The following is a 27390-nucleotide window of genomic DNA, read 5'->3' as shown; positions in this document are numbered from 1 at the left end:
TCTCTCTCTCTCTCTCTCTCTCTCTCTCTCTCTCTCTCTCTCTCTTTCTGTCCTTCCCTCCCCCTCTATCTCTTCCTGTTGTTTTTGTTGTTGTTTTTGTTTTTGAGACAGGGTTTCTCTGTGTAGCCTTGACTGTCCTGGAACTCACTTTATAAACCAGGTTGGCTTTGAACTCAAAGCTCAGCCTCACTCTGCCTCCTTCGTGCTGGGATTAAAGGTGTGTGCCATCACTACTGCCAGGTGCAACAAGTAGTCTTAAATGGTGGGCAATAGGTCTCTCCAGCCCCTTGGGAGATTCCCTTATGTTAATCAACGTGGGAAGAACTGCCCACTGTGGGTGGTACCATCTCCTAGTTAGGGAGCCCTGGACAGTGTAAATGAAGAGAGGCAGAAGAGTTCAAATAAGCAGGTATGCACTCATTTTTCTCTGCTCTTGACTGTGGGTGTTCTAAATTCCCATTGCTTTGACTTCCCTACTATGATAGACTGTAACCTGAGATTGTGAGTTAACATAAAATCTTCTTCCTTTAAGTTGATTGGGGGAGGGGGGCCTGGGTATTTTATCACAGCAACAGAAATAAAACTAAACACATACCATATGCAATTTATACCCAGACAAAACACAGAAAGAACAGCACATAGGCAGGCTGAAGGCTTAGGTCCGTAACAATGTTATTTGAAGCAGAGGAGGGGCACATTGTGACTTGATCAAGAAATTGTAATCAAGAATGGAATGAACTGTTTCTGATGACCAGGGCATTGTCATCAAAAGCCATCAAAGACTCTGAAAACACACACACACACACACACACACACACACACACACACTCACCCTCACCCTCATCCTCACCCTACTCCTCCTCAGCACTCATAGGTATAGGATGCTGTGGTTGACTCTGCAGCATCTACACAGTTTATCTAGTCCAGGCCAGAACTCAGTTCTGTAGTCAACATATCTCTGAAACTAAGGTTTTCTTTCAGTATTGTTCTAGAATAATTTCTTACTAAGCCTTAATAACAAGAGTTGATTGATTCTCAGAGGGCTCACAAGAACTTAGGATCTATGAAACAAAACCAGGCTTCCCAAAGTCCCCCAACTGGCACACATTGGGGGTTTTATCTCAGACTATAAAATGACCTAGACATTGATCATAGTCTTATTAGCATGTGTGCCTTTCTTCAAACTTCTTTCTTGGCTAGTAAGTGCAACTGATGGAGAAGTCATTCAGGCTTAGTGAGAACCACATAGGTTAGGAATCACAATGTGGGGTACTCAGGTAAGACCACAGCAATCCCTCCTGCGGATCCCTGAAAATCCTCCTAAGCCTGAGTTCACTCAGCTTTAGGCTTCCAAATTCTTTTGTCAAGATTCCACCTAGCTCTGTGAACGCTTGTAGGGTCCAGAGAATACAGTGGGAAGGCTACAGGGGGAAATGAGTGGAGGTGCAAATGAAAGAGACAGTGGGGTGGGAACAATTGGCAACATGGCTCCATGCTGGCTTCTTGAGTAGTGGACCACATGGGCATCCATGCCAGTCACATCCCGCTCAGAGGCAGGACATACAGATGCCTTCCAAGGAAGGTCCTGGTTAGAGGCAGGAGTGGGGGAAGGGGCACGGCATGAAAGCACAACTTGCCTTCTGCAGGTGCAGGTACCTATGGGTCTGCAGCCCAGCCCCAGCCCAGCCTGGCAGTGACTCCACCTCCACAACCCTCTAGACTCTGCTTCTCCCTGTGCAGTGCGCCCTGGTTCCCGAGGCCACCCCTTCATCTGTTCCCCACTTTCAAAGCACAGAAGAACCCCAACCGAGTCACCTCCCAGAGGAGCTGGGCTTCTCTCCTAGAAATGTGCTTGGTTCTTTTCTCCCGGAGCTCCTGCTGCCGTGTTCCTGTTAAGGGTTCTGAGAACAGCAGGTTTCCTTTATGTCTCCTCAAAGATCACCTACAAGGGTGCTCAAATCCAGGTCTTCTACTCACTGGACGGACAATCGTGATACCTTCTCGGAGCTTTTATTTGTCCTATCTTTTGCGCCCGTCAGAACTGTCCTACATACAAATGTCTGGTCTGTGGTCGATCCAGAAGAAATGTACTACATGTCATTATATTTTTAAAGACTATCACCCCTTTTGTTCTGAATGACAACGGGAAATGTTCTGGTGCTAACTCCTCTGGCCTCTGACCCTCTTCCTGAGTTAGAGGTTGAACTGTGTGAGAGCCACAAGAGGAGTGGGTAGCAGCTGATGCTCCCATGTGTCCTTGCATTCTAAGGCCATTTAGTGAGGGCCAAGATGAAAATAACAACTCTGAGCTCGTAGTTGAGGTCAAGGGACACAGTGAAGCACGAAAGCATAGTCCCAAGGTCATCCCCACAGCCCAGGAAGGCAGAGGAGGGGACAGGAGAAGGACCTGTCTGGAATTACGGGGACTAGAGTCCTCCTCCTACTTCCCAGGGCTCAGGGTCTGATGTCATGGCAGGGAGGGAAATTATTCCTAGCCCAGTTTCTTTGGAAGGCTAGAGAGATTCTAGAATACTCCGGGAAAGATGGAGGAAAGGAGGGCAAAGAGAACTCCACAGGCCGCAGAAGTTTTCCTAAACAGCAAATCCCCTCTGATGTGACTTAGTTACTGGGGGTGATGGGCCCGTTCCTGCAAGGGACTTAGTTCTGACACCAGCACGTTCTTTTGCCAACCCCTTTCAAGAAAAGTCCAGACAGCAAGTGTTTGAGGCCATGAGACCAAGAGCTGGCCAATGTGCTAACAGGAGCATCAAGTCAAGAGGCAGAGGCAGAAAAGACGGCAATGTGAGCGCTTGGGGCGCTGCCCGCTAGGTTGCTGCCCCTTGCCTGGGACGCCCTTAGGAAGTGTCCCTTCACATCTGTCTCTGTATGAATGAGGACCACTCCGAGGACCAGGAGGAAAGCATCCGAGTACAGGCGGGGCAGTGTGCACTTACCTCCATCAGCAGCGGAGAAACTCTGTGGAGACAAAAGCAGGGCAGAGCGTCACTGTGCGTGTGTGGGTGTGTCCCACTCCCAGCCCCCAAAACACAGACCCAGAACTTGGCCAGCAGCAGGCAAGACCCAAGCTTACTTTGCTCCTGGGATCAGGGAAGGATTTGATTGTCTCAATTTATACAGAATGTTAATCAATTTACTGAGAGATAAATTCCATCATCCAGCAACTCTTCTGAGTCGTGATGAAGATGTACTGTTAGAAGGATCCCATCTTGAATTTCACTTTATACAGGTTTGAGGTTTGGGGGCAATTTTTTTTTTTTTTTTTTTTTTTTTTTTTTTTTTTTTTTTTTTTTTTTATCATTGAGAATGTGGTCCTGAGAAATTCAGAGCCTCAAGGTCTCTCTGGATGTTACCACGTAGAGCTATTTATTTTTGCTAGGGGAATTTCCATGCATTTACACCCTGTATTTTGGGATTCCTGCCCATTTGCTACAATGTTGCCTCTAGGGCTCCCATAAATGAAAGACTTGAAAGGCAAATTCTAATTAAAGCCACATTAGGTCGTCTAATCTGCTTAATAGGAACAGGCCTTGCAATTCTAATGAGTAATTTGAAGACTTTTCAGACACTGGGGAAGTATGGGTGTGGCAACCGCATATAAATGGGATTAATTCAATAGACTTGTCCCCATGCCTCCTAATGAAGACAGGCCACTCTGCTGCAGGAACAGCGCCGGTTCCCGGTATGTCTGTCTTCTTTCCAGAATGTATGGCTCAGACTTCTCTGGCTACCATCTGGACCAGTGGTTCACAACTTCTTTGGGGGGTCCCATATCAGATATCCTGCATATCAGATATTTATTTATGACCATGACAGTAGCAAAATTATAGTTATGAAGAAGCAACGAGGTAATTTTATGGTTGGGGTCACGACAACAGGAGGAACTATATTAAAGGGTCTGAGCATTAGGAAGGTTGAGAACCACTGTCTAGCCTTTCCTAGGGGACTGCCCCTGATTTGGATTAGAGAAACTCTTTTTTTTTTTTTTTTTTTTTTTTTTCCTCCTTCACCTTCTGCAAGTCCTTGAAGGATTTCTCTGTCTCCTTCAGTTTCTCCAGGATGATCTGCTCTTTGGCGGATATCTGGGACTCTTCACTTTCGAGCGCTTGAATTTCCTGCTCCAGCCTGGAAGACACACAAACAGAGCACAAGATGCTTTATTGTCCTGCTATCCACTGGCAAGGGAGCCACCACCTTCCTGATGGCGACCTGTAACTTTCATTGTTAGCTACACTGAGAAACCAGGCCAAAGTTTTTCCATTACAGAGTATCCTGTGCATCCAAGTTTGTTGCCAGGAAGACACTGAACAAAGGGAAACAATCCAGGGCTGGCTCTGTTGCTTTATGGCTATTGCTCTGGTACCCCAACTACCTTGCTGATGTGTATATTTCTTATTCAGAGATAGATTGTGTATACACAGCTCAGGACATATAGTCAGGATGAAAAAGCTTCATATTCTCCAAGCTATTTCAGAATGATATCTTTTTTTCTTTGGATTTCTTCTTTCTGAGGCCAAGGTTAGCTAGTCTTCTCTGGGCTCTAGAGGAGAGGTACAAGAATAACCCAATGCAAAGCCACCGAAAGCCGCTATGCTTTTTGTCTTGTTTTCTTTAATTTCCCCCCTAAGATAACTCACAGAGATGTATGCAGAAGATGTTACTGAAAATTTGGACAGTAGAAGAGTTTTACATCTGCATTCACACCTCTGCACCCCTTGGCCCCTCTCCTTTGGATTCTATTTGCAGTCAGCCCACACATAGCCTCCCCAGTCCATAGTTGCAAGAGCATTTTCCCTGACCTTGGGTATTCTGATTGTCTCCTCTCATCGACTTTGTGCAACCGAATCCAGCTTTCGGATTGATTCTTTGAATGTATGTATATTGAGAATGTTTGTCCTTCCTCACCTTGTTGAATTTTTAATCCAGGTGGGGAAATTAATAATGCCTGTTGCTATATGGGGGCCAGGTCATTCTTCTTGACAGGGACTGTTTTGTGCATCATAGCGTGTTTGTTAGCATGCCTGGCCTCCACTTGACAGATGCCAATGACATGAGTGCTATCCTTTGAGATATTAGCAGAGTAGAGACACTGCAGCCTTCCTCCAGGAGAAAATTACCTCAATAGAAAACTGCTGCCATAGCATACGGTAGACTTGATAAGAATGCTGATAAATAGCAGTAATAGGTTAAGAAAGATGAAGGGGTGAGGCTAAGGGTGTTGTGTAATTGGTAGAGTATCTGTCCAGCATCTGTCAAGCCTTGGGCTCCATTCATAAGGAGTGGTATACCAGGTATGATGGTAGAGTCAGAAAGAGTTTGAGGGGACTCTGGGATACCTGAGGCCCTTTCTTAGAACAAACAAAACAACAGGGGGAAAAAGGTGCAGAAGTAGGAAGTCTCCCCTACAGGTGACTCTCTGGAAACTGAAGGGGCGGGGGCACCTAAGATGATACCTCAGGAATGGCTGGAGAAATGTAGTAGCCACTGTGTAAGCTAAGCACAAAGTGAATGGGGCAAGGCAGTGATGGGGGTGGGGTTGTGGGGGGAGGGGTGTCAGGTAGCATGAAGATGTGGGGGGAGGGGTCAGTAGCACAGGGAGGCTGGATACTTTGGGGTCCTGTAAGTCACATGTCCATGAGTAGGAGGCATGCCCAGTCAATACCACACTGTAACACAGAGTCACTCAGCAGAGTCCTGCTTACAAGAGCATCAGAAAGAATAAATAGAAAACTTTAAACTTAGGACAGTGAGTTTGAGGGAGGTTATTTTAGTTTTAGACAGTCTCTTTATGCGGCCCTTGTCTGGAACTCCATATAGACCAGGCTAGCCTCTAACTCACAGAGATCTGCCTGTCTTTGCTTTCCTGCCTCTACCTCCCAAGTATGGGGATTTAAAGCTTGTACCATCATGCCCTGTGTTTGTTTGTTTTGATAGGGTCTTGCTACTGTAGCTCTGGCTGGCCTTGGATTGATTTATAATCCTCCTCTTAGTGCTGGGATAAATTTGTTAACGGAGCAGTATTGTAATGACAATTGAGACTGGTCAAATCTGTGTGTGCATACAATTATATGTATTTATATTCTAAAATACTCCTGTAATATATCTATATCTACATCTATACCTATATCTATACCAATATCTTAATTATAATGGAAACATAGGCATATATACATATGTATGCATTCATAATTAGGTATATATTTGTCTATCTAATATTACCTAAGGTAGAAAGATTATAAAGAACTTAACCTATCCTTCCACTATGCCCAAATCTGAATAGAAGTGGGCTACCTTTTAATGAAAATTAATACTGAAAAACATAGAAAAATGTCAGTCATTGGGTAGTAAGTTATAGATTATTTTAATTTTGTTTTTTATAAGTTCTGGTATCTTTTCAACTTAAAAAATTACCACGCTTAGGTGTATAGTTCACCACTAGAGTGCTTGCCTAGCATATTCGAGGTTCTGGCTTTGATCCCCAGCCAGATATCTCAATGTGGGAAGGTGCTTGCCATTTGGCAACCTGAGTTCAGTCCTTGGGATCCACAATAGGAGGAGAGGATCAACTTCTGGAATTTGTCCTCTGACTTTCACATATCTACTGTGACATACATGTTTCTACTGCTGGACACACGTACACATACACACACACACACACACACACACACACACACACACACACAAAGTAAATAAATAAAATGGCTCAGGGATTAGGAGCACTGACTCATCTTCCAGAGGTCTTGAGTTCATTCCCAGCAACCACATGGTAGCTCACAAACCATCTGCAAGGGGATCTGATGCCCTTTCCTGATGTGTCTGAACACAGCAACAATGTACTCATATACATAAAATAAATTTTTAAAAAATCATATATAACTTATCTAACTAGATTGCCTGATTTAGAGACAATTAACTGCCTTTAAAATACTTCCCAAGGCCGGGCGTGGTGGCGCACGCCTTTAATCCCAGCACTCGGGAGGCAGAGGCAAGCGGATTTCTGAGTTCGAGGCCAGCCTGGTCTACAAAGTGAGTTCCAGGACAGCCAGGACTATACAGAGAAACCCTGTCTCGAAAAACCAAAAAAAAAAAAAAAATACTTCCCAAGACCACATGCTGAGGAAGGAGTGTCTCACAGGCTGTGGCATAAGCAAGGACCAGGGTCTCAGCTTCTAACAGCTATGTAAATACAAACCCAACATTTACTGGTGTGTTTAACTGAGAGCAGAAGTAGACACTTTACAGGATTATAAAAACAACCCAAAATTGTGTTAAATATGGCTGACTTAAACAAAAAAAAAAAAAATCTCCATGGTAGGGGGTCTGTCCCTACGGAGCTTTCTTTCCATGAAGCAGCCCCAGGTAGTTGAAAATTCTCTTTGACCCAATGACCACAGGCTGGTTTACATCTCCACAGCTTGCCCCTGTTTCAGAGAGCTCAGCTGTATGGTTCAGCTACTAAAGATTTGGGTCATGATACCGTGTTGCTTCGTAACTGAGAAGGAAGGGAGAGGGGCAGAGGGAAACAACGAAACTAAACCTTTTGATACCAACTGAGTTTTATCCCAAACGGAATGACTGGAGAGGAGAGGAGCCTGTGTAAGCCTAAGTTAGCCAGGTCTAAGAAGCCAAGTTTCCTTCTTACAAAACAGCTGTGGCTTCGGGCCAGGGGCCTAAGGTACTGGATGGCCAGGCCACCACCTCCCTCATACAAACCTGAGTCTCAGGGTTGGGGAACCTCTCAAGAGGTTAAGCATGCTGTTGTGTTGTTGTTTCATGACCGAAACCTAACTCGGTCTCTGGGTGCCAAGTAGATATTGCTGCGCTAAAAATAAACGGTCAGAAAGTGTAATTTATACAAGGTTAATCAGGGCTTTACCGGCTGTGTCAGGTACACAACAGCCTCTGACTAGACTGCTTGGTTTCTTCTGAACTGAGGAGACAGTGTAGCTGTGGAGAACTAACAGCAGGAGAGGAGAAAGGGTCTTATGAAATGTATCCAACCCTCCTGAAAGGGTCTTATAAAATGTATCCAACCCTCCTGAAAGGGTCTTATAAAATGTATCCAACCCTAGGGAGCATCCTCACGGAAGAACACAAAGGACCTCTGACTCTATAACGTGCACTGTCATCCCCTGAAATTCACTCCTGCATCCATCTACCTAGTGTTATGCAAATACTTTCTCTGTTCCCGCAAGGTGCTGAGCATCAGAAACAGGAAGAGAAATCAAGTACAGGGTCTGCTCATGAAAGCTCTCTGTCACCTACATTTACACACTGTAAAGCTGGAAAGGGAAACGGGAGGGTAAAGAACAACGTGTCGGGGCTGAGTGTGGTAAAACTGCAAGTTACCCACACATCATCACACCTTCTTCACCTTAATCCCATTTTGCTGGGGAGAGCAATGAGCCTAGATGAAATGTCCGTACCACAGCTTCCACTTAGATAAAGGCAGCCATGGGTCAGTTTGGGTGAACAACATGTGTATAAAGTTGTGAGTGTGTTGGGGGGAGGGGTAGAAACTTCCAGAAAAGCTCAGTAAGGGCAGAAGGAGTGCTGCTTTCAAAGGTGCACACCCTGGCTTTGTTCTTTTTTTTTTTTACAGGTCCCTCATGGAAGAGTGTCATAGCAGGTTCTAGTTGCTGCAGTGACACCCGCTACAAGCTCAGTGGCTTTCAATAGAGATATATCAGCTTATTTTTCCACAGGTCAAACATCTGACATGGGGGGGCGTCAGTCAAACATCAAAATGTTTGTCAGGGTTGCGTTCCCCTCTAGAGGCTCCAGGACAGCATGCATGTCTTCCTCTCTTCCACCTCCCCCAGGCCATCTGCATTTCATGGTTCATGGACCTCTCCCTCCATCTTTGAAGTGCATGCCTCATCTCTCTGGCCATTTTTTTGAGGTCATCCCACCTCTGTTTCCGCTTCTGCTTCTTGGTCTATTTGATGGTTTGGATAGTGCGCTCCTTACACGCGACAAATGTGCTTGTCTCTCACTGTGGCTATGTAAAATGTAGTAACACTTGTAAAAGGCAGATCCTTCTAGAAGGTGGTCACTGAGGGAGCTATCCTTTAAAGAGGTTGATGTAATTCCCTGCAACCTACTTAGTTCCTGTAGACACAGAGAGCATGACTCTTGAAGTCTTATCTCTTGTCCTGCTGTGTGGTTTCTTCCTGCTTGCCCTCACTGTCACCCTTATGCCAACAAGTAGCCAAGGGGAGGCCCTCCCTAAAATCCAGGCTAAGGGGCTCTGGTCTTTGACTTTGAACTTCTGAAACAGTAAAACTCACTTTTCTTTATAAAGTGTCTGTGCTATTTCCTCCTGGCTGCAGAAACCAGATAACTATACATGTCATTTCTCCACTGTTACCTGACGAATTCAGAGGTTAGGATGTGAACGTCTTTGGGGTTCACTGTTCTGATGGTCCTAGGGGATACAGTGCTAGAGAAGCAGCCACCCAGCGCCCACAGAGGCAAGACTGTGGTCAGAACAGCTGAGTGCAGAAAGCCAGAGGCAGCCTGCCACCCAGAAGCCATAATGGAACACCCACACCACCTCCAGAATGTCTGCTTCCAGGTTTCTTGTTAGGAGTCGAAGCCACTGTTGTGACCACAGCTGAATGCAATTTCCTTCTGATAAAAGATGGGGAGAAAACTTGGTTGGGTAGACCACACATTAGTGAGCCTTTGAAGGGTGCAAATGAGAATCAGACATGCTAGACAGAGGACACGTCTCAGAATATTCTGTCTTCCTACTCACTCAGTGGCCTGTGGCCTCATGTGGCCTTGTCAGCCAGCCCAGGCTCCCTCTAGTCACATACCACAGCATTCAGAGAGGCCCCAACATTCCCATCCACATCCCAATGACTCCCTGTGCTCTGCCGTTCCTTTTTCCCTCACCCTAAAATACCTGGATTGCAAGACTCTGCCGTGTGTCAGGCTCATTTCAAGACACAAAGAGAAGAGATGGGAAAGGCTGGCCAAGATAGACAATCAGTGCTGCTTCCCATGACCCTCTGCTGCATCTTTGCCCTCTGACCTACAGAAGGCAGTACATGTTTCCTTTTTTTCTGAGTGTCTTTCAGTTGAATCCAAAAGAGAACAATCATATTAAAGACTTGGTTTCTGGGCTTGGAGAGATGGCTCAGTGCTTAAGAACCTGCACTATCCTTTCAGAGGCTCTGAGTTGGTTCCTAGGACCCATAGCAGGTGACTGAAAACCACCTCTAACTCTAGCTCCAAGAGCTCAGACTCCCTCTTCTGACCTCTGTGGATAAATACACTCATGTGCACATACCCACAGATAACACACACACGCACATGCACCCTAGAAATGACTCAATAAGCTTACATAATTCCATATAAAATTATACTGATGTGTCCGCATCAGAACTATTCTATCATTGTTGATAAAGAAAATAATTAAAACCAAAAAAAAGAAAGAAAAAGAAAGAAAGAAAGAAAGAAAGAAAGAAAGAAAGAAAGAAAGAAAGAAAAAGAAAAAGAAAAAGAAAAGAAAATCCACCTGAACTGACACGGAACCATTGCAAACACTGAACTCACTGGAAACCAAGGTACAGGGAACACAGACACGGGCTGAGGACTAGTGATGGGTGTGAGGTGGTGGGGGAGAGTACAAGGGGAATGGTGGAAAGACCCAGCCACAGGGGGATGTCCAGGATCCTCACGAAGAGAACTTTGTACCAACTGTGGGTTAAGGCAAGGCAAATAACAAAACAATAACTAGCCATGGACTCTCTAGGACCTTAAGTCTCCTCTGGAGCAGGCAAGTCCTCAACCCCTGGGCTGTATCTCAGAATAATCCCGACCATGGATGGTGACTTTCCAACCTTCCTTGTTTCTGAGAGACACACAGGGAGTGTTCCACAAGGCTGACGTGAGCTTGAATCTACAAGCACTCTCAGAATGAACGCTGATGCTGCCCGGCTAGCCCAAGGTGCTGAATCCACCTGCGCTCTTCCCGTGAACTGCAGTTTCACAGCCGAGCAGTCAAGCAAGGTGCCTGTCTGCCCAGCCCTGCCAAATCGAGAGCCACAGGAAATGCTTCTCAGAGAAGCAGGCTGCACCTGCCCTTTATGTGTCCAGACTTCGTAAAAACTGCAAAGGAGACCGTCAGTTGCTCAGTTCCCATCCTGCCCTGCTTTATGGTAACTCAGTACCTCGAGCTGAGTAGGGTATACAGCAAAACAGGACAAAGCCGACCGTATTGGCTAGTACTATGTCAACTTGACAGGAAGACTACGGTAATGGTTCTCAACCTGTGGGTTGCGACCCATTCAGGGGTCACCTAAGACCATTACAAAGCACAGCTGTTTATATTCCAGTTAGGAAGTAGAAACAAAAATAACTCTATGGCTGGGGGTCAGACAACACGATGAACTATATTAAACGGTTACAGCATTAGGAAGATTGAGAACCACTGCTTTAGAGTTATCTGAAAGGAGGGAACCTTAATTGAGAAAATTAAGCCCTCATAAGATCAAACTGTGAGCATTTCCTTAATTAGTTATTGATGGGGGGAGGTCCCAACCCACTGTGGGTGATAACCATGCCTGGGCTGGTGGCCCTGAGTTCTATGAGCAAGCCAGAGGAAGCAAGCTAGTAAGTAGCCCTCCTCCATGGCCTCTGTATCAGCTCTGCCTGGAGATTCCTGTCCTGTTTGAGTTCCTGCCCTGCCTTTCTTCAATAATAAATAGCAATATAGTGTAATCCAAATAAACCCTCTCCTCCCTAACTTGCTTTGTGGTCATGGTGGTTCACTGGGACAATAGAAACCCTAACTAAGACAACCACGTTTCTCAATATTCTTCGTGGCCACATGTGGCCCCTTCTTGCCAGATGGATGTAAGTGAAAATATTAAAGGGTAGCTTCTAGAACCTTCTTCAGTCCCTTGCTTCTTTGGCCATTCTCTATTCTTCCTCCTGAAATGCACCTGTGGTGGTAAAGTACCACGTTGAACACCCAGGACCAGGGCCATCTTCATAGTTAGGAGAGGTAATATGCTGGAAGAAGACTGGGACCCTGACTAACTCCCAGAGGGCACCGCCAGGTGGCTCACGGCTATCTGTGTCTACTGGAGGGAGACAGAAACCTTGTGTTTAAGCCACTGTCATTGTAGCTGTCTTGACACGAATCTACATCTTATTCCAATCAATACAGGACACATATAGTGTTGAGTTTTGGGTGAATGCATAGAAGTTTTCCAAGATTTGGGGCTGGAGCTAGTAACAACTTAGAGCCATAATAATGACCCAGCAAAAGTTTTTTTTTTTTTTTTTTTTTTTTTTTTTTTTTTAATTTCTTTTTTTTTTTTTTTTTTTTTTTTTTAAGGGCAAGGTTTATTAATTCATTACCGCTAATCAACCTTTGTAACTGAGGCTTGGCTAGACCTGTGCCCCATATCCTCACTGCAGTGAAAGTCTCAGCAGGGGATCTCAACGGGCTGCAGTCATAAGCATGTTTTTGTGGCATTGACTTTGAGTTCCTCTGTCAGCTGAGCTCCATGGGGACGAGCCTTTAAATGTTGGCCTCACAGAAAAAAAAAAAAAAAAAAAAAAAAAACATTGGTAGCTTAGAGCTTCCAGTCATACACTGGAGGTCGAACACAGAAGGCTATGTGGCTCAGCAGTGAGCATAGAAACAGAAGCAAAGGTTGAGGGCAGCTGTGAATTTTACCTGTCTACGATTTTCCATTTTCCTCAATCCCTTCCCCCTTACCACGGGATGAAATCCAGTTCGTCTAGTGAGGAAAAAAAAATATCTCTGGCCTTCCCTGAAGACTACCCTTCAGAGGTTCTACCTCCTGGACCAAGGAGTAGAGTTTACCTGACTAAAACTAGTGTGGTGGGCAGTTGGTCATTCCAGCATTCAGCAGCGGAGGCGGAAGGATCAAGAGTTCCAGACCAACCTCTGCTGTACAAGGAATCCTAGGCTAGCCTGAGCTATGTGAGGCTCAGTCTCAAAACAAACAAATAAACAAACAAGCAAGCAAACAAACCTAACCGACCTAGGCCAACTATGCTCTTATCTAGAAGTCTGTTATTTTAAAATAATGACCCAAGAAGAGAGAAAACCCTGGGTCCAATCCTTCCTATAGAGCCCTGTTAATTTCTCTTGTCTGGAGCCCCAGATCTTCTGAGACCCCAGTCTCTGGTCCCAGCCTTTTGCTTTACGTGTATGTACCATGTAGGCCACCTCTCTCTTCCCCCCATCTTAGTATCTCCCCATCTCTAAATCATAGGTGGAACACTGGGAAGAACACTGTTTTCATCAAGTGTGTGCTACCGCAGCCACTTCCCACACTCCAGGAAGATGTGCATCTGTTTCTATGGCAGTCCCCAAATATTTGTCGTTTGTGACTTTCTTTCACAAGGAGACAGCTTCCTTTTATTTAGATGAGTGATCTGGAGTCCCATTAGGACGCGTGGCACTTCACAATGAACAGTGCTCAGGGCCCTTAAATAAACAGGATTTCCACTTGTCCTTCGGAGAGAACAAGTCCTACCCTGACTGCAAAGTGGTGGCAGTGGAATCTTGAGCCTGTTTCGTTTCTCCCACGTCACCCCTCAGATGGGAATACCATCGACTGAGAAGAGAAAGGCCCTATTGAGAATTCCAAGTGTCCAGGTCATGTCCTCACCGTATGAAGAGATCTGGTCATTCTTTATCACCTCCTTCCAAAGTCCAATCGGTCTCCTTGGGCTACTCCAACCTCTTCCCAGCCTGACTCCACCCTCCTTGTAACACTGACCACGATGGGAAAGCCAGGGCTCCATCCCTGCCAGGAGGCCTCGTGACAAGAGTCCTTCCGGAGTCAACTCCATCTCTTCCGCAGAGCACTCAGCCTCATGGCTTGGCTCCTTCTGAACCCTTGTAGCATTTTAGTCCTCAGAGGAGCTGAGTGTACTGCCATGCATTAGGGTGCTAAAAATGTTCCTGCGCACCCCAACTCTTCTGCATCGCCTCCCCCTCAGGTGTAAGCATACAGAGAGAGGGTGATATAGAATTTACTATATAATAAATATAATATTTATTGTTGTATATTGTATTTTCTCGGGAGCATACAGCTGCTCAGGAAGCTGTGCCAGGGTAACTAAGAAATGAGCCAACCCAGGGATATGCATGTGTGTCTCTTATTGTGACATCTGTATGTTTTCTTGATTTCTTGAGCCCATGGAGAACCAGCCTCACTTTCCTCCAGTGACTATGTTCCATGTATGGCTCAGAATGCATAAAAGAATTTCTGCAGCAGGGAATCTCCTCTGAGTTGGAGCTGAGTATCGCCGAGACTCCCATGGGACTATGTTTCATCAGAAAGAGTTCTGATGGCAGAAATGTGCGATGGTCTCCTTCTAAAGAAAAATGTTTCTCGGGGGCTTAAAGGTGTTCTTTTCTTGAATTGTCTCTCTTTGGAGGAATTGAGAATCTAGCCTGATCTTATCGCCAGTGCTCTGATGGGCCTGTGGAAGGCAGACACTGGCACCTGTGAATCTGACATGGCGCGGGTTCTCTACCTGGCACAGGTTCTCCACGTAGCGCAGGATCTCCACGTGGTGCAGATTCTCTACGAGGCTCAGGTTCTTCACATGGCGCCCTTAATCAATTACCCTCTCTGCCCCATACTCCCCAGATGCTTTTGTTGCAGTAGTTCACAAAGAATTCATTCTGCTCAGTGAAACGCAGGCAAACCTCTCTTGACCTTACAGCTTATTCTAGTGACTTTGAAGCCTCTCTTCCCGACGTCTCCAGTGTAGTGGCTCTTTACCACCCCATTTTCCCATCCCAGCCTCTGTTTCTCTTCCTCACTGTCTTCTGACCACTCCCACAGAACCCGCTGTCAGTCATGTCCACCTGCGGAGTCTAACAGATCTTCATGGGCACTCTAATTGGCTTTCTCATTTCTTAAAAACTTTTATTGTTTGTTTGTTACTTTAATAATGTTTGGGATCAAATCCAGGATTTCACCCATGATTAAGGAAAAAAAAAACTGTCTGCTTGTGGGCTGATATAAAAAGGAATTATGACATTTTCTTTGATTTTCATTTTTTAATGAAATTTTTTAAAAAAATTATATGTATGCCTGTGTGTCTGTGTGTGGATTTGTGCATGGGAGTGCAGGTGCCTGTGGAGGCCAGAGGCATCAGATTCCCTGGAGGTGGAGTTAAGGGCAGGTTTGAGCCTCTGAGTGACATGGGTTCTGGGGACTGAACTCAGGTCCTCTGTAAGTGCAGCATGTCCTCTCAACCATGAACCATCATCTCAAAGAAAAAGCCCCTGCTTTTCCGGTCGGATATTCGCCTGCAGGTATGTGTGTCTTTAAAGGTGTAATAAACTTTTCTTTATTCCCTCTGGGGTTATCTAAATAAAAACAGAAGTGGAGACACACAGATACGTGGGCATTGGGCCAGGATCATGCAAGTGTTGGCATTTACTTCATCTTGCCCCGAGATTCCCATCCATTCACGCCCCCAGCAAACATCTGGGCTCCCACACCAGGTTGTGAAAGTCTTTACATGGTACATCCTCTCCTCCAAATCCCTGTCTACTTGTTGTTTGTATCTAAATTCAGCACGCCACATTAGCTTTCCTGCTGACTCCGTGTGTGTGTGTGTGTGTGTGTGTGTGTGTGTGTGTGTGTGTGTACTCATCCAGACAACTTCATCCCACAGTGGAGGAGACTATCATCTCTTCACCTGCGGTCTGCATTAGGAAGTCCTGCTTGGGGAGACAAGCCATGCTTTCAAGACTTGAATGGAGAGATGGCTCAGCGGTTAAGTGCATTGACTGCTCGTCCAGAGGCCCTGAGTTCAATTCCCAGCAACCACATGGTGGCTCACAACCATCTGTAGTAATGGGTTCTGGTGTGTGTGAAGACAGCTACAGTGTACTCACATAAACAAAACAAATAAATCTAAAAATAATCAAAAGAATTATATTTTAAAAAGACTGATTCAGGCTAGAGAGACGGCTCAGTGGGCAGGAGCACCGGCTGTTCTTCCGGAGGACGCAGATTCAATCCTCTGTGTCCATCTAGTGGCTCACAATCATCTGGAATGCCAATTTCAAAAGATCCAACATCCTTGTCTGGTTTCTGTGGACACACACACACAGCATCCATTCATACACACACTCATTTAAATAAAAACAATTTAAAAATAAAAATTAAAAAAAACTTTGACTCTTTCATTGAAAGAAATGATTATTTAGTGTCCAACGAAAGTGGTGGTAAAAATAGCTAATATTCTCTGAATATTTATCATGAGCTAGACCGTAAGGATGGATACACATGGCTCAGTGTTTTACCATTATAACCCACACCTGCTTGAGGCTGGCAGAGGCTAAACTGCTATGAGCTGCCACCCATAAGACCCAGAGCTGGGTTTGTTGGAGCCTGGAAAATCAACTTCCACTCAATACAATCCCATTTCCTAAGAAGAAATGAAGCATTCCTGTTGTAAACATCTACATTACTTCCTCACTCTGAGATGGAATTGGGTCTTTCCAATCCTTTAAAGACACAGAACTGTGCTGGTCGAAGGGTGGAGCTAATTGGAACCTCTGCTTGCACCATATCTTGCCTCGGCTTGGCTGTTCATTGGAGCACAAGTAGATTTGGGTACCACTCCACCTTGGAAGTATGAACAGTGTGGTGCTATGGCTCACAGTGCATGGAAGAGTGTTCATCCACAACCAGAGTTCACATTGTACTGCTGAAAGATGCTTAGAGCAAGGAGCCCTTTCCTCCTGTTCCCATAGGCGCCATGGGGTTCCATGAGCCACCCAACCTGCCCCCCAACAAACAGGACCTCTGCCATTTGATACCCTAGAAGGGAGGATGTCGACCCTTCAAAATGCATAGAGGACATTGTATCTGCGCCAGAGACTCAGAAAGTGGTTAGAGTTGGGGGCGGAGGAAGGAGATAGGTTAGGTAAATCCAAACAGACTTTTCCGAAGGAAACTTAGTCAGAGCTTTTGGGTGTTCCTAACCATGTTTTCCGCGCTTGACATCACTAGGTGACAGCCCTTTTTCAGTGGAGAAGTTTGTCTCTCTGCTGGGACAATTCCAAAGTTATTCTAAGAGTTCCTGCACGGCGCAGATCAAGCCAATCAGGAAGCTCCTCCGAATGGGCTCAGCCCAGCGGGTTGTTTCCCTGCTCAGACACTTCCTGGCATTGTTCTCTGGCTTATTCTCAGAGGTGAAACTCTGGGCCCCCTCCCCTTGCTCGAGGAAGCTGCCGGCTTGTGGCCCAGCTGTGGCCCAGCTGTGGGCTACAAGGCTCAGGGACCAGACACCAGGCAAGGGGGAAAAGCCTGTAATGAAATGAGTTCCTAGCCTGGGTGAGCAAAGCAGAAATGGTAACAGGCAAAGTGCCTGTAAAGCAGGAGGCTCTGGGACTTTGAGAGACAATTCTGGAGGAGTCAGCATCATTCATTAATGTTTACTGAGTGACTGCGGAGGTTGGGGTAGGAATTGCTGCGGGGTGTTCACATAAGAGAACCCCATCCTCTGATAAGGAAGGCGGCTTTAATGGTTGTGACATAGCACTTAGCAGAGCTAAAATCCCAGTAATGGTGTTGGACGCTATGTCTCAGTTAGGGTTTCTCTACTGCTGTGATAAAACTCCGGGACAAAAAAAAAAAAAAAAAAAAAACAGCTTGGGGAAGAAAGGGTGAAAGGGTTTATTTTAATTTACACTTGCAGTTACTAGTCCACTGCTGAGGGAAGTCAGGGCAGGAGCTCAAGCAGGGCAAGACTGGATTATTCAGGAACTCAAGCAGAAGCCATGAAGACCTTGCTTACTGGCTTGCTTCTTTCTCATGGCTCGCTCAGCCTGCCTTCTTATAGCACCCAGGACCACCAGTCACGATCCACATTGATCTGGCCCTTCCTACATTATTCATCAAGCAAGACATGCATCATGGGAGAGTACCCCCAGGCCAGCCTGATCAGGGCATTTCTTAATTGAGGGTCCTTCTTCCAAAATGTCAGCTTCAGTCAAGTTGACATCAAACGAGGCAGGAGAGACTACAAAGACGGACATGCTTTAACTGCCCAGGCAAGGACAGGGCAGAATCTCACAATCTTGATACCTAGAGTAAGATCTTACAGGAGGAGAAAAATCACTGTGACACTGATGTGTTTAGGAGTCCTGCCAGCCAATGCAGAGTGAAGACGCAAGTGTGAATGAGAATCTCCGAAGAGATGAACTACATCGGGCATTCAGAACAGGAAGTGAGAGGGGTGGGTGGGTTAGGGGGGAACAGGTAGTGTGATAGCTTATGAGTGACCCACTAAGGAAATTGATCCTGAAAGGCAAGTGTTGGGGGCGGGGGCTGGAGAGAGCTCAGCAGTTAAAGAGTGCTTGCAGCTCAATCATGAGGATTCAAGTTCAGATCCCAGTACCCCTAGTTACAAGGCTCACAAGCACCTGAAACTCCACCTTCAAAGAATCCCACACCCTTTCATGGCACCTGTGCATACATGTCCACAGACACTCACACAGACGCATACATACATACATGTAAAATTAAAAAAAAATTAAAAGTGATTGGATCAACTATGTTCTAGAAAGACCATTCGGAACCAAATGGAGCATGAACCATAGTAGAAAACAGCTTTATTTACTGTCGTTATAATGACATTGATGACTTCCTAACCAAACGTTGTGCGCTAGTGTGACCCACAGGCTGGCTGGGCTCAGAAGAGATTAAGCATCATTCAACTGTGAGACTGTGCCTAAAAATGAATGGGGTTGCCCAGTGTCTGGGATTTGTATGTGTTCAGCAAGACCTTGGCTTTCTCCCTTCTCAGCCCACCTCCTTGTCAGACTAGTTCCTACAGCAGCTGGGCTGTCGGAGGCCCGGGCTCCTCTTCCTGAGAGGGAAGGAAATTCGACAGCAGGTTGCCTTCCTCCACTGGAGATCTAAGGTTGTTAGTCAAGGAACTTCAAGCCTGTAACTTAAAAATCTCCAAGGGACTGAAATTGTCTTTACTCCACAAGTTCTCACTACAAAGACAATAAGCACCCCTAAGATGCTTCTCGACGACCTCATCGAGCAGGAAACACCTGGAGGAACAGTCCGCAAACACAGGCTTCTCTTCCAGTGGTCCGAGGCACCCGACAGTGAACCCTGCGAGGGCTATAGACACATCTCAGCCCAGCACTGGCTGGCCTCTTTGGAGCCTCTCTGACATTTGTCAGTTTACCCCCTCACAGGCACAACAGAAACATTCTGTCTTTAAAATGCCAGTGGGAAGGCCCTATGGCGCTTTTTGCTGCGGCTTGGGGTTTTGAGGTAGAAGCAGCTACGCCCTGGCTCGGGCTCATGTTTGCCCCCTAGGGGCTGGATCATGTAAAGGCTCAGGGATGGACTGGGTTTCAGGGAGGCCCACTGATCTGCCATCCTAGGGGTTCTCCTCTTAAGTCAGCTGAGCTGACCACTATCTTACCATATTTATTTTGGTGTTTTGAAACAGCTATTATGATGAAAATGCTATTCTGAGAAAGGTGTAGATTTCTGGAATTTTCAGTCCACATGCTCTGGAAGAATAAGGTCTCCCTTACATCAGGAATTCCCCAATGGAAACTTCCAGATGCAAAATGATTCATGTGTAGGGATCAAAGCCAGAGTGAATGGCACTCCTTAAGCCAAATTAGAGTTTCTGTAACACGTGAGTTCAGAGCCAAAGAAAAACAATGCCATTTAAGATTTCTCCTGTCCTGTGCAAGACATGTAGCTCAGTGGCAGAAACACTTGCCCGGTGTTTGTGAGAGCCCGATTTCCATTCCAGAACTGGAAAAATCAAATCAAAACAATTTATCTACAGACTTAAGCTTTTAGCCGACAAACAACCTGATAGACCATTTGAAATTCAAGAACTGGGAAGAGAGATGTAGACTGAAAAATCTTTTTTTTAAAAAGAAAAAAAAAAAACCCAGAAAACTTTAAGACAGAAAAAACTTTTCCAGAAATGTTTGAATTTCATTTTTGTTTTGCGGAGTCTCAGGTAGCCTGGTGTGACCGTGCATTCACAATGTTCTGAGGGGGCCTTGGCCTTCCGATGCTCTTGTGTCACAGACCAAGTGCTGGCATTGCAGGCGTCACTCCTGGCTTCTGGGGATACTTGAGCATGAGCAATGGGAGTCCTTGGAGATGGGATGGGAATCTTAGTTACATTCTACATAGGCTGGCTTCATTCACATAGCCTGAACGCCAATCTTATACATTAAATATTTTAAACCATTTTGCATATGAAACAAAAGTTCTTGCTGTGGAATTCTCCATCTGTGGTATCATAACACATGAGGCAGTTTCCAGCTTCGGAGTGTTTCAGAGTTGGGATCTGGAGGATTTTTTTTTTTCTGAGACAGGGTTTCTCTGTGTAGCCCTGGCTGTCCTGGAACTCACTTTGTAGACCAGGCTAGCCTCGAACTCAGAAATCTGCCTGCCTCTGCCTCCCAAGTGCTGGGATTAAAGGCGTGCGCCACCTGGATTAAGAATGCTAAAGCTATAGGGCATAGTGTGCTGAAACTGAACACACTGGTCACGCTTGAGCATGCTCGAATTTCCGTGGAACCCACACTAGACCCAACAATGGCAATAATGGCCGCAGGGAGCATTTCCATGAATGGTTTGAGTGTACGATGCCCTTTCCCACAGTAATTAGAAAAGTATTCCAGTGTTAAAGAGGAGAAAATTGAGAGGAAGAGAGACAGACAGACAGACAGACAGACACACACACACACACACATGCACACGCACACACATACACGGGGACACGGCGGGGGGGATTTGTGCGGCCTGCCTGCTTGTTTTAGGTAGAGGTGTATTAGCTGGGTTCCATTAAATAAACTGGGTTAGGAGTACCAATAAGCTGAAGTTAATTTTTTTGAGGTTTATTTACTTATAAAATTATATCTGTGTACCACGTTCAAGCAGTACCCTCAGAGGCCAAAAGAGGATATAGGATTCCCTGGAACTGAAGTTGTACACTGTAAGTCATCATGTGTATTTGAGAAATCTAACCCATGTTTTTTGGAAGAGCAGCCAGCACTTATAGCTGCTAAAACATCGCTCTAGCCCCTAATCTGACATTTAAAAATACTCTCTGTCCTTTCTAGACTGAAACACTGGCCAAATATCCACACCTCAGTTTCTTCATCTGTGATATGGTGGCAGTTATAGCTGTGAAACTAACAATTATGAGAAAAAAATGAATGTGTGCTTAAAACACCAAAAATACTGTCTGCTATCGTATAAGCCCTGTTTAAAGGTTTGTTCTTCTTGTCAATTCTAGTGCTTTAGAAATATTGACAGGTGATTTGCTAAAGGCAGCCTTCACTGCTTTACAGGACAACCCAAAACATACTGGCTAGTAAATGCACATTCGCCTTCTTAATCCTGTTATTAATTATTATTAATTACAAAGTTAGTTGTAAGTTTGTGGCCTAGAAGGTTCAGGAACATGTGAGGATTCTGATATTAAGCTAGAGAAAATAAGTGTCTGTCAATTGAATTCTTACAGGAACATTAAAGCTTGATATTAGCTTTGAGAATGATGAATGGCAACTGTATACCTGTGTTAACATCTACATTTAAAATAGTCAAGCTGGGCTTCGGATGGATCTCAGTGGTAGAATGCTTGCCTAGCATGTAAGAGGTCCTGGGTTCAATTTTCAGAAATTCAAAGATAAAAATAAAATAAATTTTAAAACTTAAAAAAAAAAATTCAGATTCAATTTCTCCATGCAGGAAAGACTTGGGAGGCCATCTAGTGGTGGACAAAGCCACTCTACAAACTGAGGTGTTTGGGAAATATCTGTCACTTGCAGATTTGGTCATGTGTGGTTATTTCCGAAGACAGAGTTCATTTTATCAAATCAAAATGTTCTCAACCCAACTGCTTTATACACATGTCGTCTTTAGATATCCGTGCCTCCTCCCATCTGTGGTGTGCAGAAAGCTCCTGTAGGGCCACGTGACCTGTGAGCCTGGTTTGTGTCAGCAGTAACTGTGAGAGCTGCTGACCGAGAGCCTCAGAGATTCAAGCCCTGAGAAGTAGAGTCTGGAAGCACAGGAATGATCGTTACTGAGACATGACTTTTACAGGGTACATGTGACAAACAGGATTGCAGTAGGCAACCCAAAAGGCCAGTGAACAACACAACTCATGGCTCTGTGATCCAAACCAGACAAGCACCTCTCAACACATGAGTCCTCCCTACTACAGATGACGCCAGTCAGTGTTGATGATGACTTTGCTATTCATGGCCCTTCTAATAAGCAGCAGGGTGTGCTCTGCACAGTCCCCATTCCTCCATGCTGGTAGAGCATGCTTCTCCCTCCCCCACTCTCCCAGGTATGTGCCTGGTACCCTATATAAGGAACAGCTCTTTCATTTGTATATGTGGTGCAGTGATCTCGGCCAAGATGACAACTGGGTCATGGGGTCAAACACAAGAAGTTGTCTACAAGAGTCTGAGAGTTTCTGTCATCTCAGTAACCCCAGTGCCCAAAATAGAACCACACAGGAAGCATACCTGGGTATCTATGGAAACAACTGAGGACCAGCACTCGTGGATGTGTATGTTCATGTCCCTACATTCTCTTCTCTGTACAATGGAAGGGTGCTGCAGTTCTCTATAGACAGAATGATTCTTCCTGAACAGCAGTGGTTCCCATTGCAACTTTGGATTTACAAGGCCCAGGGCACAACTGAAGAATGTTTGAGATTTAGATTTTAGACTCTTAGAATGACTATGGGCCCCTGACTGAATGTTGAAGAACTAAATAAGCTCACAAGTAACCCTACCTTCATAAAAGACCTAACTCAAAACCAACAGTGCCTCTAAAGAAGTCAGTGATAACAGCTCACCCTGGCTAAGAACTATCTACAGCTCCTTGGGTCTCTAGCAACATTACTGCATTAGACTGATGATTTACTGCACAGTCTTTTAGGGACCCCAGATGGTATAAATTGACTAACAGATGAGGGATGAGTTGGCTTTGTAATGAAAGGATGTGACTGTTCTCTGTCAAACCTCTCCCATGACTTCTCTGCCTCTGGCCGGAAAGGCACAGAATCAGCACTGAACAAGCTCTCTGACGACTATGAAGAGAAAGACAGAAGGGCAGCAATGGGGAGGAGGGTCCTGTGTACCAGGTGTAGCTGCTGCTTTACAAAGTGACTAAATTAAGATTTGGATCAGCAAGTGAGATAGGCAGCATTGACTCCCTGCTTTGCAGGAGAGTTAAGAAGCTCACCCAAGGTCTCCAGCAGTTAGCCAGGCTAATTTAACTAGGTGTGCAGCTCTAATCCAACACAAAGGCTACAAAATGACCTTGCTCAGCCTTCAGGAACCTTCAAGGAGGAGGAACCTCTCATCCATGCTAGGACTCCATGAGGGTGTATCATATGCTGGGACAGGAAGAAGAAAGGATAGAGGGTGGGGAAGAGGGAAAGGGAGGAAGAGGCAGGGCACAGTGGAACTGGTTCAGAGTTGAAGGTTCATCTTTACCACAGCAGCTGTAGGCTGCTTCTTTTTGTCTGTTGCTGCCTCTGACTCAGACACGATGACCTCAGGCTGTTTCTAGAGACCAGCTTTATTTGTGTTCTGGTGGCCTGGCACAACCATTGTTAGTACATTGTCTTCCTCAATCCTGCCAAATTCAGTCTAACTGTAGCTACTTGCCCAGTTGGTTACCTGGCTTCCCTTGGATTCTCTCCCGACCTTTGCTCCAACTGTAGCACTGAAGCATACTCCTGGCTTCACCAATGGGTTTGTTCTAACTGTGAAGCTCTTAATAGCATTGCATGGTCTCTAGGATGAATTCGACCTGCCTCCACTCAGCACCCAAAGCCCTCCATGATCTTCTCCCATGATGTTTTCCTCTTGTCTTTTTCTACGGAACTCCTTCTGTGTCTAGGCCTGAGACTACCACTTTTTTAAAGGGAAGGTGGGACCTGTCAAAGGAACCATTCCATGGCCCACCACTGTCATCCTGGCAGACCTACTGTGTGATTCCCACTGTTCACACTTCTGTTTCCATGCTTCTTTTCCTCTCCAATGAGACTCAGCATAGCCGAGAAGGCAGTGGCCTCCAAGAGAATCTTGGCCCATCAGCTGTTATAGCAGGTGACAGGGCCACAAATAGGTCTGCTGCATACAACATCCACAGCATCCTACTGACACTGCCCAGTAAGTTCCATTCCAACACTCACATGGCCACTGCTTTCTAAGCATACAACAACTCAAATCCAGCTCTAGAGCTGGGGTCTTGCTTGGGGCTGAAAGGGACCAAAGCCTTGATGAAGTCCAGGAAAGCTCTTCATTATCTAGTCTGGTTCCTTCTAATGCGGATCTCAGCTCACATCCCAGTTCAGCCTTTACACACATGACCTCTGACCATGAAGTTTCCTTCCAAACCAAGTACATTGAACTTGACTCTTGTTCTTGTTGTTGTTCATTGGTTTTGTTTCTTATTTTTAATGGATCAATGGTGGAGTTAAAAGATCCAGGTGTTTATCATCTCATATATGATTCTAGCTTCATGTTGTGGCTCATGCCTACAATCTCAGCCCTTGGGAAGCTGAGACAGTAGGCTAACTGAGTTTGAGGCCAGACTTGACCAGATAGTGAATTTCAGACCAGTATGTGTTACAGCATGAGAGCAGAAAAAGGTTCTGTGTTAGGTGAAAAATGCACTGTCTCAAGTCAAGGGCGAGCTCACTGTCTCACTGAATTAGGGGATGTATGCGCATAGGGCATCCTTATTTAGTAACCTCAGTTCAAGGGTATGTCCAGAAGATTCAGGACAGCTCTGACCCAAAGTCAAGGAGCAGCGCAGAGCCATCTCTCATTAGGACTGAGCTTACAGGTCTCTCGAGAAATACCGCTGTTTTCATTGCTATACATTTGCCTATCTTGTCACTAGCATAAGCATTTAATTAACATTTATAGGTGAATGAGTCAATCTTACTAAGATTAAACTCAACCAACCTCCCTAGAGAGAAAAGCTTAAATCTTAAGACTCTCTAAACTTCTACCCCGAGGACAGATATGGCATCTCTCAGCACCTTCCATATGCATGTTCCATCTCCTGGGTGTGGGCAGGGGGAAGGTCTTTTCCTCTCTTCTAGCACCTAGCTCCTGGTACCCACAATGCTCAGTGAATCCTTACTTAACAACCCTAATCCAAGTGAACATTACCACATCAGCCACTTCGTCCCTGCTTCTAGATATCTGAAAACTAAGCCAAGACAAACATCACCTTCTTTTAGTTCATGTCACTATTAGATATCAGTCAGAGGAATGGAGGCAGGGACGGTGACAAACAGCTGTCATCCCAGCTCCCAGCAAGCCGGCAGAGGCCTAAACAAAGCAGGAGACAAGGGCCCAATTTTCAGCTAGAAATATCTCTGCGCAGAGAGATCTTTGAAGTATTTACACCCAAAGCACCTGGGTCTATGTTCCTTGAACTTGCACTTCTCCATCCCCTCTGTAAATAAACAGGAGAACTCTGAGCCAGAGAGTACAAAGTTGGTGCTCTATTCTAAGTACCTCCAAGGGACTGAGGCTGGCAGAGGAAAGAAATAAGAAATACCCCTTCCCATATGCTGACATAGTAAGTTCTAGGCTAAAAATGCTTCAGGAAACATTAAACTAGGCTTAAACCATGAAGCCACCAGGACCCCACAAAGTAACATCTTTTCTTTTCTTTTTCTTTGCCTTGGATTTTCAAGACAGAGTGTCTCTATGTAGCCCTGTCCTGGAACTCGATATGTGGACCAAGCTAGCCTCAAAAATCACAGAGATGCCTGCCTCTGCCTCCCAAGTGCTGGGACTAAAGATGCACTCCACTGGGCCTGGCAGAAAGCAGCATTCTGAAGAATGTGCAGAAGTTAGCTGTGACTAATGAGAGTTCCTGGAAGTAGAGGCAGCAAGTCCAAAGAACAGGACTCACAAGGAGCTGAATACCTTCAGGGAGCTGCAGATGCTTACTGGGTGGTCAGGAATGGGAGGTCCATGGGAGATAAGACCAAAGAACCCAGCAGAGGTCCCATCATAAATGGCTTTCTAAGCCTCACCAGGGAGTTAAAACTTCATTTTATTGCCCAAGGGAAATAAAGAGGGGGAATAGAGAGAGGGCGTAGCGGAGAAACGGATGTCATTAGATATAAATTTATCCTTCTGGGGTTGGACAAGAGGCTATTGAAATAGCCACAAAAGATGAGAATGGCCTGGACGCAGGCCATGGCACTGTGATGGGGTAAGAGCCAACCACTCAAGAAGAATGCATGATATAAAGTAATTGATTGGATGTGGGGTGTGTGTGTTTAAGGGTTAAGGACAATGCTCCATTTTTTGTCCTAAATAACTATGTGGAAAGCTATACATTTTTGGTTAAATTTAGTACCAAAGAGAAGAAGTCAATAAAAGTTCAAAGAACTTGAGTCTTGCTTAGTAGTACTCATAGTCTAGCCAGGGACTTGCACATACAAGGTGAACTACTCCAGCAATGAGCCCCAGGCCCTAGTTTTTCTTTTTCTTTTGATTGAGACAAGGTCTCACTTAACTAGTCCAGACTGATCTGGAGCCCATAGTCCTCTTCAGCCGACCACATGCTGGGATGGAAGGCCGCTGTGACCATGTCCACTGACCTCAGGCTTTGATACGTTGAGTTGTAGACACTTGAGGATCATCCGAAAAACAACAGCAGGAGGCAAAGCTGACTCTTGAGGAACTGAACCCCAAAACTGAAGTGCAAGAATGCCACACCGTCAAAGCCACGGCAACAGATGATTTCACTCGGAGATAATGAGGCTACTATGAGGCAGACAGTGCCAAGACAGGAACATCAAAGGACCAGCAAACATCTCATGGCTGGAGAGAGCAAGAAGACACAGCAACTCAAGGATGGTGTGGTTTTTGAAGAAACCAAGAAGAAGCCACTGATGATTTCAACCTCAGTCAGCCAAGACAAGAACTCAAATCTCCACTGCACTTAGCCACTAACCTGCCGCTGGTGACTTGGTAAGTACAGTCATCGATCCGTGGAGATGAGGATGGGAGGGAGAGATGCTATAAAAAGGGGGACACATGGGACAGGGGGCACAGAGTTGGTTTAACCTGAAGGTGGAAAGTATCCCTTTTAAAGCAAGTTGTCATTGCAGGCAGACATCCCAGGACCTTTACAAAGCACAGTCTTGTATTGTGGGGAGCCGCCCTCACATTCGCCATTACAAGATGGCGCTGATGTCCTGTGCTCTAACAAACAAACAAGGCAGCTGCGCATGTGCTGGGTAGATTTCCATTCCCTTGTGCCCTGCCTTTCCCGTGGCGTCATC

The 27390-nt window shown here is 45.5% G+C and overlaps 1 protein-coding gene across 4 annotated transcripts in view; it reads right to left on the bottom strand.

Moving 5' to 3' along the window:
- LOC110322765 (paralemmin-2) overlaps positions 1-27390 on the bottom strand; it is a 328271-nt gene that overhangs the window by 67390 nt on the left and 233491 nt on the right. For all 4 annotated transcript variants that reach the window (XM_029539778.1, XM_021199503.2, XM_029539780.1 and 1 more), the window contains exons 5-6: positions 4029-4143; positions 2955-2976 (exon numbers count right to left, since the gene is read on the bottom strand). In XM_029539778.1, coding sequence (XP_029395638.1) covers positions 2955-2976; positions 4029-4143 — 137 coding nt within the window. The remainder of the gene's footprint in view (positions 1-2954; positions 2977-4028; positions 4144-27390) is intronic.

The sequence above is a fragment of the Mus pahari genome, chromosome 6 (assembly GCF_900095145.1).
Source record: "Mus pahari chromosome 6, PAHARI_EIJ_v1.1, whole genome shotgun sequence".
NCBI lineage: Eukaryota > Metazoa > Chordata > Mammalia > Rodentia > Muridae > Mus > Mus pahari.
This window is presented reverse-complemented; position numbering and strand designations above follow the sequence as displayed.